Consider the following 18251-nt stretch of genomic DNA (forward strand, 5'->3'; position numbering starts at 1 on the left):
AAACCTCTACTACTCGTCCCATTTTCCACATGTGACGTGGTAGTCTGTCTTCGTGAATAAGAACTAGATCTCCAACCTTGAATAGAACTGGTTTTACCATGCTCGTACAGTGCGCTGAGCGCAACTCCATCAGATATTCTGTTTTCCATCTGTTCCAAAAGTTGTTTATTAGTCTTCGTCTGTAATTCCAACGTCTTGTCAGTTGCTCTCCGTCCACTTTTCTTGTCTCTGAAACATGAATGGGTCCTGAGGGCAACGTTGTTATTCTTTGTCCAATTAAGAAATGAGCAGGAGTGAGTGGTGATGGGTCTTCACTGTCTGTGTGCAGGTAAGTGAGTGGTCTTGAGTTGATCACTGCCTCCGCTTCTGTCAACACAGTTTGCATCTCTTCATATGTCAGATAGGCTCTCCCAAGCACTTTTCTGATACATGTTTTTGTAGATCTAACTAAACGTTCCCAAAATCCGCCCCACCAGGCAGCTCTTTCCACTATGTATTTCCATGTGATTTTCTTTCCTGAAAAGAATGTTTGCATTTCCTTTCCTTTCATCACATTCCACATTTCCTTTAAGTCTTTGTCAGCTCTTTTAAAGGTTTTTGCGTTATCTGAATAGATGGTACTGCACACTCCTCTTCTGGCAATAAATCACCTGAATGACAGTAAGAATGAATCAGTAGTCAAATCTGAAACTAATTCTAAGTGAACTGCTCTTGTAACTGCACATGTGAATAATGCTATATACACCTTTTGACTGTGCGGTTTGACATATAATGGTCCAGCAAAATCTATACCTACTACATCAAAGGGTTGAGTCTCTGTAATGCGGTCACGTGGTAAGGGTGCTGTATGTTGTTGTCCAGCCTTGACCTTGTACTTGCGACAGATAAAACAACACTTGACAATCCTCTTGGCGAGTTGTCTGCCTCGTACAATCCAGTACATTTCTCTGACTTGTGTCATTGTGTCCTGTAAACCTGAGTGCATTACCTCAATATGGCATCTTTTGATTAGCAACTCAGAATACTTGTCCTCAGATGGTAGAATCCATGGGTGCTTTTGTCCATATTCCCAGTTTGTTCTCTGAAGTCGGCCTCCCACACGCATGAGGTTATCTTCATCCAAAAAGGGTTTCAAAGAAAGCACTTTAGATTTTCTGTCCAATTCTTTTCCATTTTTTAAGTCTGTCATTTCTTTTGAGTAGCTTTTGTTTTGTGTCACTTTGATCCAATATTTCTCTGCTGAGATTATTTCTTCTGTGCGCAACTCTCCACTGCGCTTCTCCACGCTCCGTGCGTTGTGCGCAAATCTCTGGATCCAGGCTGTAATTCTAAGCACTCTGGTTAAACTACTGTATTTCTCCAACAATAGAATAGGTTCAGTTGTTAACTCATTATTTGTGTTTTCTGTACAAATTTGATTTTGTGTAACACACTCATCATCAATTGTCTCTTTAATTGTTTGCACACTGTCCGCCTCACTCATCAGCTGTGCGTCCGCTCCCAGCCAGTGCGGTCCATTCCACCATAGAATTTCATTTTTCAGTGCGTCTGCTTTTATTCCTCTTGTTCCTCTGTCTGCAGGATTGTCCTTTCCACTGCAGTGTCTCCAGTTTTCTGGTAATGTCATACTTTGGATTTCCGCTACTCGGTTAGCAACAAATGGTTTCCATTGTTTTGTGGCGCTCTTAATCCAATGTGTGGCTATCATAGAATCTGTCCAATAGTGACATTGTACATTTTGCATTTTCAGATTTTTGCTTACATAGCTGCCAAGTCTTGCACCAATTAAAGCTCCCAGTAACTCTAATCTAGGCAGAGTAATTTTTCTCAAAGGTGCTACCCTTGTTTTGGCAGATATTAGACTAGTAGTGCATCCCCCATCTGCATTGATTGTGCGTAAATAAGCAGCAGCACAATATGCACTTTCACTAGCATCGCAAAATACATGAATTTCTTGTTTTTGCTGTGACTTATCACTTTGTTGTAAATCATAACTTCTGTCTATGCACACTTTACTCACATCTGGTAACTCTGCGCACCACTCGTTCCATCGTGTGGCTAGATCTATAGGAAGATCTTCATCCCATTCCACACCTCTTTCCCACATCTGCTGGAATAGAATTTTCACCCTGATAATGAATGGGGACAGGAATCCAATAGGATCGAATATTCTTGAGGTGGTTTGAAGCACCGCTCTTTTTGTGAGTCTTTTGTCTTTCACATACTCAAGTAGATCTGTCATATCGAAAATGAAATCGTCTGTTCCAGGTCTCCAGACTAAACCTAGAACTTTCAATGGTGAAGACGATTTTAATTCCTCCGTGTCCTCCTTGGACCATTCTGCTTGTAGATCTGTGTCATTTGTTCTCCATTTACAGAGATCCATTCCAGCGCTCGCCATAATCTCTCTGGCTTTTACGCGCAGCTCCGAGGCCTCTTCTTTACTTTCAGCTCCACTAATATAATCATCTACATACAGACATTCATCCAGTGATTGCACCACTTTAGGATATTTTTCTTCATATTGTCTGAGGTGATGTCTAATGGTGGCTGCTAATAGAAATGGGCTTGATGATACTCCAAATGGAACTCTTGTCATTCTCAGAGTTGTCACTTTAATCTCATTTTGGAGCATTGGCTTTTCTTGTGTCCATAGAAATCTCAACACATCTCTGTCTCTTTTGTTGAGTGAAATTTGTAGAAATGCCTTTTTGATATCTGACATCATGGCAATTTTGTGCTGTCTGAACCTTATCAAAATACCCAAAAGGTCAGGATTTAAATTGGGTCCTGCTAATAAGCATTCATTTAATGAACAGCTGTCTTTCTCATGTGAAGATGCGTCAAATACGACTCTTAATTTGGTTGTCGTGCTCTCTTCCTTTAGCACTGCATGATGAGGTAAATAATAAATTTGGCCATTCAAATCATTGCTTTCTACTGGCTCTACAATGCTCTGTGCCAAGTAGTCCTGAATAACCTCATTATATTTATCATACAGTGTCGGGTTATTTCTGAATCTTCTGAGAAGTGAATCAAATCTGTTCTTGGCTGTGACATAATTGGAGGCTATATTCACCTGTTCGTTTTTCCAAGGTAAGTTGACTTCATATCGATCTCCAATAAATTTCACATTTTCTTCGAATAGTTTCATAGCCATTTCTTCCTTCTCAGAATGTATTTCTTTCATGTGAATTCCAAGGGATTCGATTTCCCAAAAGTTGCGTAATTGATCTGAGAGAGCTTGTTCCTCTCCGACGCTGACATGCATCATTTCAACGTCCACAACTTCAGTTATGATATTCATCGTGGTGACTTCTCCTTGCACCAGCCATCCAAACACACTTTCAAGTGCGACTAGGCCTTCATTGAGTCTCTCCATTTTTCCTGTGACCATTTTCCAGTACTGGTCTCCGCCAATTAGGACTCCCAATTCCACCGAATCCATCCCTATGACGGGAACATCAGCTATGGGCATTCCTTTTGTTTCCAAGTCCTTCCTTATCTTTGCATTTGGCGCTTTAATCATTGAAGAGCTCAGTTTGGATGTTTCCAGTAACTGGACATCAATACTTTGATTGCTTCTGATATTTCTCAGACGAGCCTTCACTTTCCTACATGTAATTCTTTGTGGTGTTTTGGAACCAAATACATACACATTTAGTGTCTCTTTTCCAATCACTGGCAGATTAAGTGCTCTGGAAATATCCTCTTTAATAAAACTGCGGGTGCTACCCCCATCTAATAGGCACCTTGCTACTTGGCTTTGTGTTGGTGCGTCTATCCAAATAGTAGCTGTCTGCAGTAATACTGTACTGTGGTCAGAATTGCATGGTGAACTTGCAACTATTGCATCTGAGGCACTGCTGCGCTCAACCTGTCTGTCGCTGCCGTGGTGCACATCAGAGCGTCTATCTTGCGCTGAATATTGACCGGCCGTTTGATTGCAAACTGTTTTGTGATGTCTGCGCCCGCACTCGTCACAGTTAATGCCTTGCGCTCTGCAATTACGCGCAACATGCCTGCTACCCAGACATACAAAACATCTGCCTTGTGTCCTCAGCTTTTCTCTCCTTAGTTCAACAGTTAGCTCTGTACAGTTCTTTGATTTGTGATCATTCCTATTACAAAATATGCACATTGAATCATCTCTGTAACTCGCAGCATGAAATGCGGCTGTTGAAGATGCGCCGCTGTAGGCTTTCCTTTTTTCCGTTCTTTTCTCCCAGGAGCGCTCCCTGTTTGTTTCTCTCTCTGGGGGGTCTTGCGCTCTTTGCGTATAATTGGCCGTTCTCTCACGACTCTCCACTTCTTTTTGCACAAAGGACATCAGGCCTTTTACACTGAATGCATTGTTCGTTTCTTCACCCTCCTCTTCATCACCGCCAGTTTGACGTGTGAAATCGAGGGCTATTTCCTCCGGTATCATTTTCATTAGAATTGGGCACAACAGATTTCCATAGGTATTGGATACAACTCCCATTGAATCGAGGCTTCTTACTTGTATCTCAATGTCATCATACAGTCTGCGTAATGCAATTACATCTGTGGCCTTTTTCACTGGAGTGAGATTTAACAGCTTATTCATGTGGGCATTAATTATTAAATCTTTACGCCCAAATCGACTGGTAAGCATTTTAATGGCATTGTCATAATTCTGGTCTGATAAAGCCAATCCAGCAACTACATTAGCCGCTGTGCCACTTAAGAATGACTTTAAATACGTGAATTTGTCAGACTTACTGAGACTTGTGTTTTTGTCTATTGCTGTCTCGAATTGACTCCAAAAGCTTTGCCACTGACTCACATCTCCAGTAAACTTTTCCATGACCAGTTTAGGCAACTTGACTGACTGTTGTCTTCTCATGACATTTTCTGAGTTAGATGCAGACTGATTAGATGCATTTTCTCCGTCTTCAGCATTTCTCCGAATGCGCCTTATTCTCGTACATCTCTGGCTTATTGAATCCAGATATTCCAAAGCGGTATTCACCTCTTCCTCCAGGTGTTCCATCTCTGTTTCACCTTCAATTTCCCGATCATATTCTGTTAAAGTTCTTTCTCTTGCCAACAATTGTTCCAGATACTCCTCCAATATTTCCACATTAGGCCGTTCCATTGCGATCTCCTGATCGATCTTCGTCAACAATCTAGTTGTTGCGCTTCTTACGGCTCCCCTTAATCTCTTATTTCTTTGAATGTCCGACATCCTTTCATGTGTCTGTGTATTCGCGTCTTCTTCGCTCATAGATCTTCTTGTAGATTTTCTCCCTCCCGGGTTTCGGCACCAAACTTTGTTGCACGAATATCAGCGGAGTCGGACAACTTCTTTGAATGCAATTAAAAGCATTTATTTTCCTATAAGTTTAACAATACTAATAAAATCAGGGGAAAGGGGAGGTGGAACAATATGCTGGCACTTCATTCAACAAACATTTTCAAATCAGTCCATGAAGGCAGGTGTCTCTGTCTGCCTAATAAGCAGGTAGCCTGGTCTCTCTGGCACAGATGGGCTCAATCCCACTAATTAGGGATGACACTAGTATGACAATGGGCACTGTCCTGTTGTCTTAAAGGGTCCTATAGTGCTTTAAACATTACATAAACATTTTCCACAATATATCTTCAACAGACCGTTACCGAACAAACACTAGCATTTGTTATGGGCGTATGTAGTTGTGTTGTCAGTGAAAAAGTTGTTGTCAGTGAAAAAAGTTCCATCACTACAAATTCTGCCCTGTACTATCCTAATGTTAACCCTTCTATTCTGTTATGGTAATGTTTGACCCATTCAAGTTTAAATGGGTAAAAAGTACCCATTACATTTCTTAATTGGAACAAGGCTTCATGATATTCTCAAATGGCTATTTCAACCCAACATTAGTTACCATTTTAGTTAACTTTGGTCTTTATAAAAAGGTGACATCTGTGGTGTTAAGGATGAAAAGTGTGGCTCAATTCCCCCCAAATTGTCAATATTCACAAGAGTATAATGTTTGGGTTTATGAAAAATAAATGACTTTACCTTCACTGTATATGGGTCAATTTTGACCTGTAATGCCACAGATGTCACTATTGTTAATAACTATAAACTATGTCTATTATAGCCAGATAACATTATGCATTGTCTTCATTATAGGAAATGTAAGTGAATGTTTCTTTTTTTTGTATTGAAAACGTGCTGCCTATATTGAAAGATGAAACCCTAACCCAAAATAATATTTCAAATGGTGTTTACATGGATATGAATGCATAACAAGTCAGCTATGAGGTGGGGGAGAAAAAATATTTATTTTTTGAGTATTTTTGGCCGAGTTAAATCACGGGTCAAATTTGACGCGCTAACACCAAAAGTGTCAGCAGGTTTCTAACACAATGCAAGTGTTAATAAGAATATGAGGACAATATGATAATAGTTCCTTTATTCACAGAGGTGGCAAAGCAACATGACTTGTCACAAATTCAAACATGTCAATTTGTATACCTGCCTACATCATCAAAAACACAATTTCAAAGAGAACAACCATGGACATTTTAAAATGAATTGCACACACACAAGCACGCATACACACGCACACACACACACACACACACACACACAATAAAACTGGTTCTCTTGGGGTCCGGGGAACCCCAGGAGTCGAGTGAGTTCCAGGTGATCCCCAGTAAAATAAGGGGTCCTCAGCTAAATTATTTATAGAAACAAAATGGACCTTTACAGATCTGTAACTCAGAGAATCTACAAAATGGATCAGTGACGAGTCCATTTGGTTCCATTTTGTACACTCAAGAGTTATGGGGGTCCGCAGGGGTGATGCAACTTTGATGATGGCGAGGGCCACTATATTTCCACACTCACTCCAGAGGGCCACATTGCATATTGTCGGCCAGACACCTCTTATCTCTGTATTTTATTCTATGATATGTATACGCCATTCTATGTCACAAAAGTATTCAGATTTCCAATTCAGGATTCCAATTCAAAAATAGCAACAAAAAAAACAGATCTACAAGCTCAAAACGCGTCGCACTGCGACGCGTTTTGAGCTTGTAGATCTGCTATTTTTGCTATTTTTGAATTTGAAAAGTAACATTTTTGTTTAATTTCAAATGCATTTTGTTATACTTATGTATAACTTTATGAACTTAAATACATATTAATACTAGTCATTAAGCTACTAATATAGACTGAAGTAATTCAAGCGGGTCATGTTTGCATGTTTGGAATTGTAAACAGCTGAAATCAATAATATATCAGTATTCCGATATTAATCTGTGGGCCGCATTAAGTGAAGGTGGGGGGGGCGCATGTGGCCCCCGGGGCCGCCAGTTGCCCATGTATATGTCCTAGTAGTGTGTACCAAACTGGGAGGGTCCTTGAAATGGAAATTGTCTGAGAAGAACCACTGGCTGTAACCCAACAACAGCACCTCTCTCTCTATGAGCTACTGCTGCTGTTGCTCAGGGTCCCAGCGGAGGAGGAGGAGTTTGGACCACCGTGGTGAGCGCTGCCCCCCTCCCCCAGGTGGTGGTGGGGGTGGGGGTGGGGGTGGTCCTCCTCCTCCACCTCCACCACCTCCTCCAGGTCGTCCATGACCTCCAGGCTCTCACAGATCAGGCCGATCTGCCTCTTCATGTGGGCCATGGTGCTCTGCATCCTCCGCATCTTCCTCTGCAGGGCGGCGGCGATGGCCCTGTGGTTGGAGTCACAATCAGAACCGACTTTATTGTCACATCACTGCAGTGTTGATTTCGTCGACTAAAACTATGACGAAAAATGTTCGTCGACTACCTTTTTTCACTGACGAAAACTACATATAAACTAAGCTATGATGACTAAAACTAAGACTAAATTGACAATTTCGTCAACAAATAAAAACTAGACTAAAATGTTAGTGAGGGACTAGTGGAGAAGAGATCCAGTAGAACTAAAAGACAAGTCATTCTATGTTTGGTTGCGCTCGGGTGTTGCGCTCTGAAAATAGCAGATCTACAAGCTCACAGTCACAACGCGTCGCGCTGCGATCTGCTATTTTCAGCATGCAACCAAGTGTAAAATGTGTAAAATGTCAACCAATACGACGCCATCAAGGCACCGCCAACATACGTTTTAGTCGACCAAATCAACTGTAGATTTAGTCGACTATAACCTTATGATATTTAGTCGACTAAAACTCGACAAAAACTAAAACATTTCTAAAATATGACTAAAACTAAATGGAATGTTATTCAAAAGACTATGACTGAAACTAAATCAAAATGTGCTGTCAAAATCAACACTGGGGTGAAATTAGTTTTTGTTATTTCCATAAAAAGAGAAAGGTAAGGGGAAGAGAGAGAGATCAATAAAAAACTATTTATCTACAACATATTTACACATGGTAAGTACCTGAGGTAAGACATAAGGTGTGGTAAGTACCTGAGGTAAGACATAAAGGTGCATGAGCATAGCAGCAGATCAATATGCTGTACATGATATGATATGGACGTTAGTTAAGGTGCAAGAATAATAAGAAATCAGTGCGTTGTACGTGGGATTAAGGTGCAGAGTGTAAGCATGTGTTATAGGTTCAACCGCATTGTCCACGTAAGGTAACTGTCACTGGTACAGTTATTATGGGATGGCAGGAGCTCAGGTGGAGGTATGAAGCATGATCCGTCTTGGAATTGGAAGGTTCCTGGTTCCAGTCTCCCCCTGGCTGCGTGTCACAAAGTGTCCTTGAGCAAGACACTTTGAACTCCTAATAACTGCTCTCAAACGAGCCACCCGATCTACTATGAATCACCTCATTCAATGGATAGTAATTCCATCCAAATGTCCTCATTCTATTTGGGTGGAATTGTGCAAATCTCTACAACAGAGCAGGTTGGTGGCTTGCATCAAGCGACTTTGAGTACTTAGAAAAGCGCTACATAAATAAAATTATTACGTTCCCCATGTTCCCAAAGGTAAACACACGATTAAATTATGAATCATAATTATTTGTATGACAGCTAAACCACTTTAAAAAAAAACATATGGTTGAACGGAGTCCCTCAGGGCTCTATACTAGTGTATTTTCTGTTACTGTGGGGAAAGCTTTTGCAGGAAAAATAGCAGATCGACAAGCTCACGACGTTGTCGCGACCCCACAACATGCTGTGGTTTAAGTGGTAACGGGATAGTTCACCCAAAAAATAACTTATTTTCTATCAATTACACACGGCGGAAAGATGCTAATGTCTCTGGTAGGAAACTCAAAGTTGACACTTTGAGTAAACTTTGACTCAAGTTGACACTTTGAGTCTCCTACCGGAGCCACCGCCACCGCCGGTCATCAAATTATTGGCTTAGGAATGCGACAAAAACTGAAAAATCTCCATGAATTCAAGTCTCCAATCGATAGAAAAAAATGTCATTTTGGGGGTGAACTATCCCTTTAATCATGGTGACTGACAGACAGCCCTATAGAGTACCTGTGGTTCCTCTGCCGGGCCTCGTACTCCTGCCTCAGCTGCCTGTAGCAGTTGTGCTGGGCCTCGGTGCGGTGGGACAGCAGCGTGCCACAGCCCATGTGACAGGGCTGGCGCCAGTGGTCGCAGTGGCGGGCGTGGGCGTCCAGGTCCCTGCGGAGCAGCTGTGCCCGGCAGCCCTGGTACGGGCAGGGGATGAGCTCGAACAGGCAGGACATGCTGTGGCAGTACTGCTCCGACAGCGCCAAGGTGTTCGGGCAGCCGCGGATCTCATTCTTGCACTGGGAAGAAAGTTCAATTAATGAGATTAAATGAAATACCTACCATTTGGGGTAACCGGAACGTTCCCAAAAACGCCCCAAAACACACTCGCCCCAATTTGTTTCCGCAGACCGCTCACGCCCCCCCCAGCGGTTCTTGTATTTTTTTATTCTTTTTTACTAAGGTTAAGGTTAAGGTTAGGAATAATAAGTTTAGGTTTAGGCATAGTTTTACTAAGGATAAGGTTAGGAATACGGTTAGGTTTAGGCATAGTTTTACTAAGGATAAGGTTAGGAATAAGGTTAGGTTTAGGCATAGTTTTACTGAGGTTACGTTTAGGAATAAGGTTAGGTTTAGGCATAGTTTTACTGAGGTTACGTTTAGGAATAAGGTTAGGTTTAGACATAGTTTTACTGAGGTTAAGGTTAGGAATAAGGTTAGGTTTTAAAGGCATAGTTTTACTGAGGTTACGATTAGAAATAAGGTTAGGTTTTAAAGGCATAGTTTTACTGAGGTTACGTTTAGGAATAAGGTTAGGTTTTAAAGGCATAGTTTTACTGAGGTTACGATTAGAAATAAGGTTAGGTTTTAAAGGCATAGTTTTACTGAGGTTACGTTTAGGAATACCTGGTGGCGACCGCTCCGAGGTCGCCGGATTTGACCTGTGGCGAGCGTATTTTGGGTCGAGCGTTCTTGTACCTGTAATCACTTGGGGTGTCAAATGTTTTTTATCGGAATAAAAAGAAATGAGCAACAATCGAATCATTAAATTGCGAGGAAGAGCGTGATTGGCACGTGCTGTTTGATGTTAAGAGTGCACACTGTAGTTAAAAGAAGAGCCATAACAGTACATGGCAGAAGGGGACTTTAGGCCAATAACAGCAACGGTGTGTTCTAGAAAGTTTAAATCAAAGTGAAATCGAACAGTGACACCCCTAGTAATCAATCACACATTTTTTCAGAGTCACCCAACTATAATTGTGCTTCGCGTTGTATACAAAATGCGTCACGAGAACGTGGTTGTGTTGTCAGTGTGTGTCTTCCAGAACTGGAGATGTTTTTGTACATTTCTTACCTTGACCTTTAGCCGTCCAATAGATTTACTCAACTTGAACATGACAAAGATCAAGTTATGATTGACAGCCTTTCTGCAGCAGGGACAGGTCTCCTGCCTATAAAAGGGAGAAATGACTGTTATCTGTATCTGTGTCGAGAAACCTTCTAAGTTTTGAGGGACAACCAACCAACAACCATGTGAAGTAGTACAGTATATGGTGAATGCATTCGCCTCTTGTTCTATGCAATCAATTACTGATTGATCCAGAATTCCTCGCTGCCCCCCCAGCAAATCCAACCTTACAGCCATCAGTGGTGGAAAAGGTACTCATATTTTCTACTTGAGTAAAAGTATCAATACTGCAATGTAGAAATAGGCTAGTTACAAGTAAACGTAACACTGTTAAAAAATGTTACTTGAGTAAAAGTACAAAAGTATTGGCATCAAAATGTACTTAAAGTACCAAAAGTAAAAGTGCTAAAATGTTTGAAAATAGCCGATCTACAAGCTCACAACGCGTCGCCATGCGACGCGTTGTGAGCTTGTAGATCTGCTATTTTCAAATAGCCTATGTATAAAATAGGGCTGAAGTGGTTCATGTATGTTCTATAATGTAATAATTTATATCTAAAAAGTAACTAGTATAACTAAAGTTTTCAAAAAATTGTAGTGGAGTAAAAGTACAATATTTGCCTCTGAGATGTAGTGGAGTAGAAGTAAAAGTATTGGAAATTGTGTAAGTAAAGTACAAATACCTCAAAATTGGACTTAAGTACATTACTTAAGTAAATGTACTTAGTTACTTTCCACCACTGACAGGCAGTCATATTGACCTCCTCTGTTTGGATGGACAATAAGCCATAACCATGACGGTTTGAATGCATTCTTCTCTCTCTAGTTCTATGAATCCATGGTGTTGGTGTTTGTGGTGAGGTGGTACTAGAGAGACGGTATACCTCTTCAGCCACTGTAAGATGCATTTCTTGCAGAAGATGTGGTGGCACGCGGCTCGTACGGGACACTTCAGGACCCCCTGACATATGGTGCAGATCAGGTCATAGTCGGGGGTCTCCACGAACATGTCCACGTCGTAGCCCCCGCTCTGCGATGACACGTCTGGGTCCGCCTGGATTGATTGATTGACTGATTAATTGAATACTTTATTTATACAGGGGACTTCAACAGGGGTCTTCAACACAAAAAGAGCAGACCAAGTACCAAGCCAAAGGTCAAGTTTACAAAGTATTGAGGGTTTAAGTGGATACATGTCTGAAAACACACATTTAACATGAATCCAACATGTAGTGGGGCGTCCCTGGCCCTGCTTCATCTCTCTCTCTCAGCTAAGGGGTCCTTGGCCTGAAAAACTTGGCCTTGAAGACCCCTGCTTTATTAGTCAAAAATGTGTACAGCACGGAGGTACAGTAAAACATTTAGGCTAATAGGATAACACAAGTCCTGGGAACTTGTTGTTTCCATTGTGGTTCTATGTGTTAAACAGAGCATAGAATAATGTATTAACCCATTAAGACCTGTCACTTTAGATTGCTTTGGCTATAGAGCGTCGCAGTTCCCGCCCACTTCCAGTTGCCGGAAGTAAATACTCAATGCATTTTTCCCATTGACTTTTCCGAAAATATTTATATAAATTAATTTAAGCCTAGAATCAAGCTATCCAGGATCCTGGTGAATCATGACCATAAAACGTTTGATTCTGTGAAAAAACTTTTTTGAAAACGGCAAAACAAAGGGTATTTATTAAACATAGTATATCATATCATTAAATATAAAATGTAAAAAATCACAGAAAAAAGGTTTTATGGTCATGATTCACCAGAATCCTGGATGGCTTGATTCTAGGCTTAAATTCATTGATAAAAATATTTTTGGAAAAGTCAATGGGAAAAATGCATTGAGTATTTACTTCCGGCACCCGGATTCTGCGCAACTGCGATGCTCTATTCAAAAATAGCAGATATACAAGCTCATAGCGCGGCACCGAGTGCCGCGCTATGAGCTTGTAGATCTGCTATTTTTGAAAAATTGTTTAAAAAAAAAAAGAATCGCCTCAGGTCTTAATGGGTTAACACATTAGTAAATGTCATCAACAAATACAAAATAGCTATATTTACAGAGGACAAAAAGGAAAAATGGCGGCAGTGTATGACCCCTCATTAGAAATGGGATTTGATATCAATCTCCATGTGTAGTTTTCTGACAGATCAGTTTTGAAAGAAGCCAATGATTCACATCGTTTTAATGGATGATGTCAGGACATTCCACATTATAGGTGGCAGAGTAGTAGAATGATTGTTTTCCCCATGTTTGTGCTAAATCTGGGGGGTACCAGATCATAGGTGCTCCCTCTGGTGTTGTGGCTGTGGGTGTTACTTTGGAGTTTGACAGGTATGAGGGCACTGTCGCTCTGAGTATCTTAAATGCACATGGACACAATGTTACAAATAAAGACGATACTGTACATCATAAAGACTTGATACGTGTGTTCAAGCTCCTGAAAACAACAAATGATGGAGCTTGGTGACAATACATTTGATTCTTGATTCTCATAATTCCTGGGTTATTGTGACTATAATACCACAGATCTTCTGTGTTAATATCTTTATAGCTTTACTTGCAGAATTATGTTTCAAGTAGGCTGTTTTTTTTCTCTCATGCTGACAGAAGCTACATCAAACCACTACATTTTCAGTGGCACATCAGCATAATAAAATAGTACCACATGGTGAGTTCTGAGTGCAGTTTGGCATCACATCAAAGAGAGAATTCTCCTTCTCCATCCATTTGTAGCTTTTACAGTCATATATTTGATTAAATCACTCATAAAATGTGTCATGAAATGTCGTAAACCACATTACCGACCACATTAGTTACAAACTAGTAGGTTCGATGTAGTTTATTATGGACTATATTTTTTAAACAGAGCTTATAGTATAGCTCAGTTACTTTTTATGAAGAGTATAACTATATCTAAATTGTTTAAGTAGCTAGACCAACACTGCAGTTATTTTGTATCAGACTGAGTGAGCTTGTCATATTCATAATGTCATTTAGTGATTTAGTGCAATTAACTTTAGTTTACGTATCTACTTGCCAAAACACTGTATTGTAAAAGCATTGAGTTGACTACACAGTAGCCCTAGAATGTCTGTGATCTTACGTACATTTCATGTATTACATGAAATGTATGTAAGATCACAGACATTCTAGGGCTAACTACACAGATGCACATTGTTGTCAAAAAGCATTGAAAAACTGAAATGACAATAGCCTTGTTCTGGAAAGTCACATGTGATTTAAAAAAAGCAGGTAAACATGCTTTTCTCAAGCAATTAAAAAAAGCCTTAAAAAAGAAGAAGGAATTATATAAATTTGCCATTGATTTAAATATTTGATCAAAAAAGCTTGAATCTCTAAAATCGAATATACATACAGACACTATGGAGTCAATACTACTAATACAGCCAACATACTATTACAACACATCAAATCATGAATGACGGTTTCAAAACATGAAAACGGACACATCTCAAATATGTATTTGAGGAGAACAAACACTTGTCATACTAAATAATAAAACTATTGTACTGCATAGATTTTAAATAAACAACTCACCATGACAATCCTCTGTGTTTACCCCCCTGTGTCCATTCCTGTTGTCATATTATCAGTCCCCACACACACAGACACACATACACACCCACCCACATTATCAATGCTCCACATACATGAACATTCCTGACACAACGTGCGCCTCACACACCAAACCACTTAATTATAGAAGGCCGTTCGTTGGAAGCCCGTTGTCCTTTCCGTGCCGTTCTAGACTATAGCAGCTAACCTGTGTCACTGTCAAAACACTAACTTTTGATGAATTCTCTCTCTCTCTCTCTCTCTCTCTCTCTCTCTCTCTCTCTCTCTCTCTCTCTCGCACCATCCATTGTACCTCTTTGTCAATGTCACTAAACGTGTCACTAAATTGTCAGGTTTTACAAATGTTGGTGTTGTAGGAAGTAGCTATAGTTGATGAATTGAGTGAATAAACTGAGATGTATTTCAACGTGGTGCTCTCTCGCTCTCTCTCTCTCTCTCTCTCTCTCTCTCTCTCTCTCTCTGTCATTTTTATTTTACCATTAAATAATATATGATGGTTATTTATGTTTTTCTTTCGGAAACCTTCCAGCCAATCAGCGCGTCGTGCGTCTGCGGCTCTGGATGACGCACAATGCGTGCGACGCACACACTCACTCACTCACTCACCAGCATGTGGGATTTGTTGATGGTTTAAATGTGATCTGATGTTAAAGACATTATTATTGATTATTGCTTCATTATTATCTGTAAAACCCTGTGTTTGTGTCCCGTGTGGTGAGCAGCATGGCAGACACCAGTCTACAGTTCAAAACCAAGTAAGTCTCGTGTTACATGTGGAAAATACACTGTATTACACTGGTTAGCTTTAGCTCAATGTGGCTAACTGAGCTACAACACAACATTCAAGATGGTTTTCATTTGTATTATTAGGCCTGCATCTTATTTATATACGAGTAATAAACACAACACTATCATTCTTTGGTTTCGGCTCCTCAACATTGTTGCAGCAATAACAACAATAAGAAATTAACATATAATGTAACAGTAGTAAAGTAGAAGGTAGAGAGGATGGAATATAATGTATGTACATTAATATCTGTATATTATATTATAATATTGTATAGTATTATATTGTCTGTATTTATATAACTGTATTGTCTGTATATCCAGTCATTTTGGGGCATAAATAAGAAGTCAATTTAAGTCTGATAATGATGTACCATGCATTTTCACATTACTTATACTACATTACTTAAAACCATTTTTCAAGTCTTTTATTTTTTTTTACATTTTTTTTTAACAAAATAGCAAATGTTACATTGAGGTGCCCACTCTTCCTCAGTGCCCACTCTTCCTCAGTGCCCACTCTCCCTTAGTGCCCACTCTTCCTCAGTGCCCACTCTCCCTTAGTGCCCACTCTTCCTCAGTGCCCACTCTCCCTTTGTGCCCACTCTCCCTTAGTGCCCACTCACAATATTGTAGTGGGGTGTGTGAGGGCTGTGATGTGCCACCGTTTGATGAGATTTTAGCCTCTCAGACCCAAATCTTAAAATATTTTGTTGTCGTTGGATGAGATTTTGTCCACAATTCCATCCATGCTGTAATGACGTTGGTACCAATAGGAGAGACGACAGGCAAACGTTGATCAAAATAACAATTATTTAATCAAGTAATGCAGATGGTTAACAATAATTTAACTCTTGAGAGCGTAAAAATGGAGTTCCATTTTACGCTCTCAAGAGTTAAAGATCTATAAGGGTCCATTTGGTTACCAACTCTCCATCATTTAGCTTGGGGACCACCTGACCTGGAACCCCCTCAAGGACCACTGGTGGTCCCCGGACCACTGGTTGAGATCCACTGGTCTATAATGTCAATCGTTCATAACCTGATCGCTTGGTGGAGGAAGTAGCTTTTCCTCAGCCTGGTACTGTCCTTGGTCTTGAGGATGCAGAACCATCATGTCATAACATGTGCATTGATTTCAGTATTATAACAGTGACTCAATCTATGTCCTCTGTCTGTTCCCCTCCAGCTATGCTGCTTCCAGCAAGATAGAACCGTTTTATAAAGGAGGAAAAGTGCAGGTGAGCTGTTTGACTTGACTTTTAATATCTGTCCTGCCTGGTCGTATATAGAGTACAGAAGTCCTGACGTCACTCGTTCATCCGCTGGTTCGTAAAGTAATGTCTCTATGGAGAATAACATTGGGTCATCTTAGAATCGTCTCATATAAGAATTGTGGTCCAAAAATAAACAAGCTATCCTGGCGATATTGTCAGGGAGGAGGTTCTATTGTTTATGATAGTCAGTCACTTATATTTGATACAGTCTGTTTCTGGCGAAAATGTAACTAATTCGGCGGAAGTAACATTATTGTTTTCTCACCGTCAGTTGATGGTTCATATCCATAAGAGTCAAACCGCCGGGGTCATTTGGTTATTTTTGGAACACAGTTCTTATTTGACGCGATATTAAACACATCTATGGGAATTCAGAATGGGGGTGGAAAACCGTGAACCAGGTAGGATGTGTAAATTATGTCAGACTTCGGTGCTCTATACTGTGTGCACTGTGCATCCAAAGTGACCAAATGTCCATGTAATGGACACGGTGTTTCTCAGAGTGGACCCCCCAGGAGTCATTGAGGGGGGGGGGGGTCCCGAACAAAGTGGGGATCAGTTTGATTTCACTGATATTTTACGTTTAGAAGTTATCACATAGGGGTCCCTAAAACCAAATCTAATCCCAATTGATAGATTGACATCTTTATTGACAAAACTGCGTATACATATACAAACATATATTTGCGTATAATCTGTAAAAATTATAAAACACAGTAAAGCTTGAGAGCTTATTCCCATTGTGGTCCATTTTGAATGGGGGTCGGACGGTGTACTTTTACATACCAAATTGAGGGTCCTTAAAGAAGCTGTTCTCCCCAAAAAAGGACTTATTTTCTACCAATTGCACACCCCATGAAGCCTTGAATTCATGGATGTTTTTTTAGTTTTTGTCCCATTCCTAAGCCAATAATTTGATGACCGGCGGAAACATGCTAATGTATCCGGTAGGAGACACAAAGTAGACTCTTTGTGTCTCCTACCGGGAATACACCCGGTCATCAAATCATTGGCTTAGGAATGCGACAAAAAAAAAAAAAAAAACGAAGTCTCGCTAGTCGACATTGAAATATCGAAATTGAAATCTCGTCTAGCGAGACTTCCGGTGGGGGCGCATTCAAGACAATCACGTTGCATAGTGTTCTGTCACTATGAACATCAGTTAACCCATTGAGACCTGAAGCCGATTCTACATGTCTCCTAAATCTCAACAGTTTTCTGAAAAACGTACGTTTCTATATCAGTGGTGCTCAATCCTTTTCATGTCAAGGACCCCCAAAATTATATGTATTTGGCTGCGGACCCCCATCAAAATATGTTGTTCCAGGGACCCCCCAGAAGCAAAGATTTGAGTTCAAAATGTTCGCTTTAAAAATACATATATTCAAAGATTTGCACACATTTTCACGATTTTTCAAAAATAGCAGATCTACAAGCTCATAGCGCGGCACTCTGTGCCGCGCTATGAGCTTGTAGATCTGCTATTTTTGAATAGCCAAAGTGTAAAATAATGCCTTTTAGCTCAAATCTAAAAATGACACAGTTCCATGTCTTAATGGGTTAATGTTCAATTCTACATTTTCCGTCCTCTTCTTCAGATCAGCACAGATGAGAAGTACATATTTTGCACGTGCGGCTCACGCGTCAACGTGCTGGAAATCAGCACGGGGAAGATCGTCCACAGCGTCGAGCAGGTCAGGAGTCCCACACACTCCACACGCTGACAAGATAATAACACGTGGTTA

At 40.4% G+C, this 18251-nt stretch overlaps 2 protein-coding genes and 1 long non-coding RNA gene across 3 annotated transcripts in view; 2 read left to right on the forward strand and 1 right to left on the reverse strand.

The window, feature by feature from the left end:
* LOC311055164 overlaps positions 1-18251 on the forward strand; it is a 105116-nt gene that overhangs the window by 46033 nt on the left and 40832 nt on the right. The window lies entirely within an intron of this gene.
* On the reverse strand, positions 7439-14730 carry rnf151 (ring finger protein 151; the record flags this gene model as incomplete). Its single annotated transcript, XM_084072015.1, has 6 exons — positions 7439-7694; positions 9457-9734; positions 10790-10886; positions 11728-11897; positions 13119-13204; positions 14724-14730. The coding sequence occupies 6 exons, from the start codon at positions 14728-14730 to the stop codon at positions 7439-7441; spliced, it is 894 nt and encodes a 297-aa protein (XP_083928141.1).
* tbl3 (transducin beta like 3) overlaps positions 15053-18251 on the forward strand; it is a 44031-nt gene continuing 40832 nt past the window's right edge. The window contains exons 1-3 of the mRNA XM_084071152.1: positions 15053-15198; positions 16419-16470; positions 18105-18200. Of these exons, the coding sequence (XP_083927278.1) occupies positions 15167-15198; positions 16419-16470; positions 18105-18200 (180 nt within the window). The 5' untranslated portion in view covers positions 15053-15166. The remainder of the gene's footprint in view (positions 15199-16418; positions 16471-18104; positions 18201-18251) is intronic.

The sequence above is a fragment of the Gymnoscopelus microlampas genome (genome assembly GCF_963454915.1).
Source record: "Gymnoscopelus microlampas genome assembly, chromosome: 11".
NCBI classification, from domain to species: Eukaryota; Metazoa; Chordata; class Actinopteri; order Myctophiformes; family Myctophidae; genus Gymnoscopelus; species Gymnoscopelus microlampas.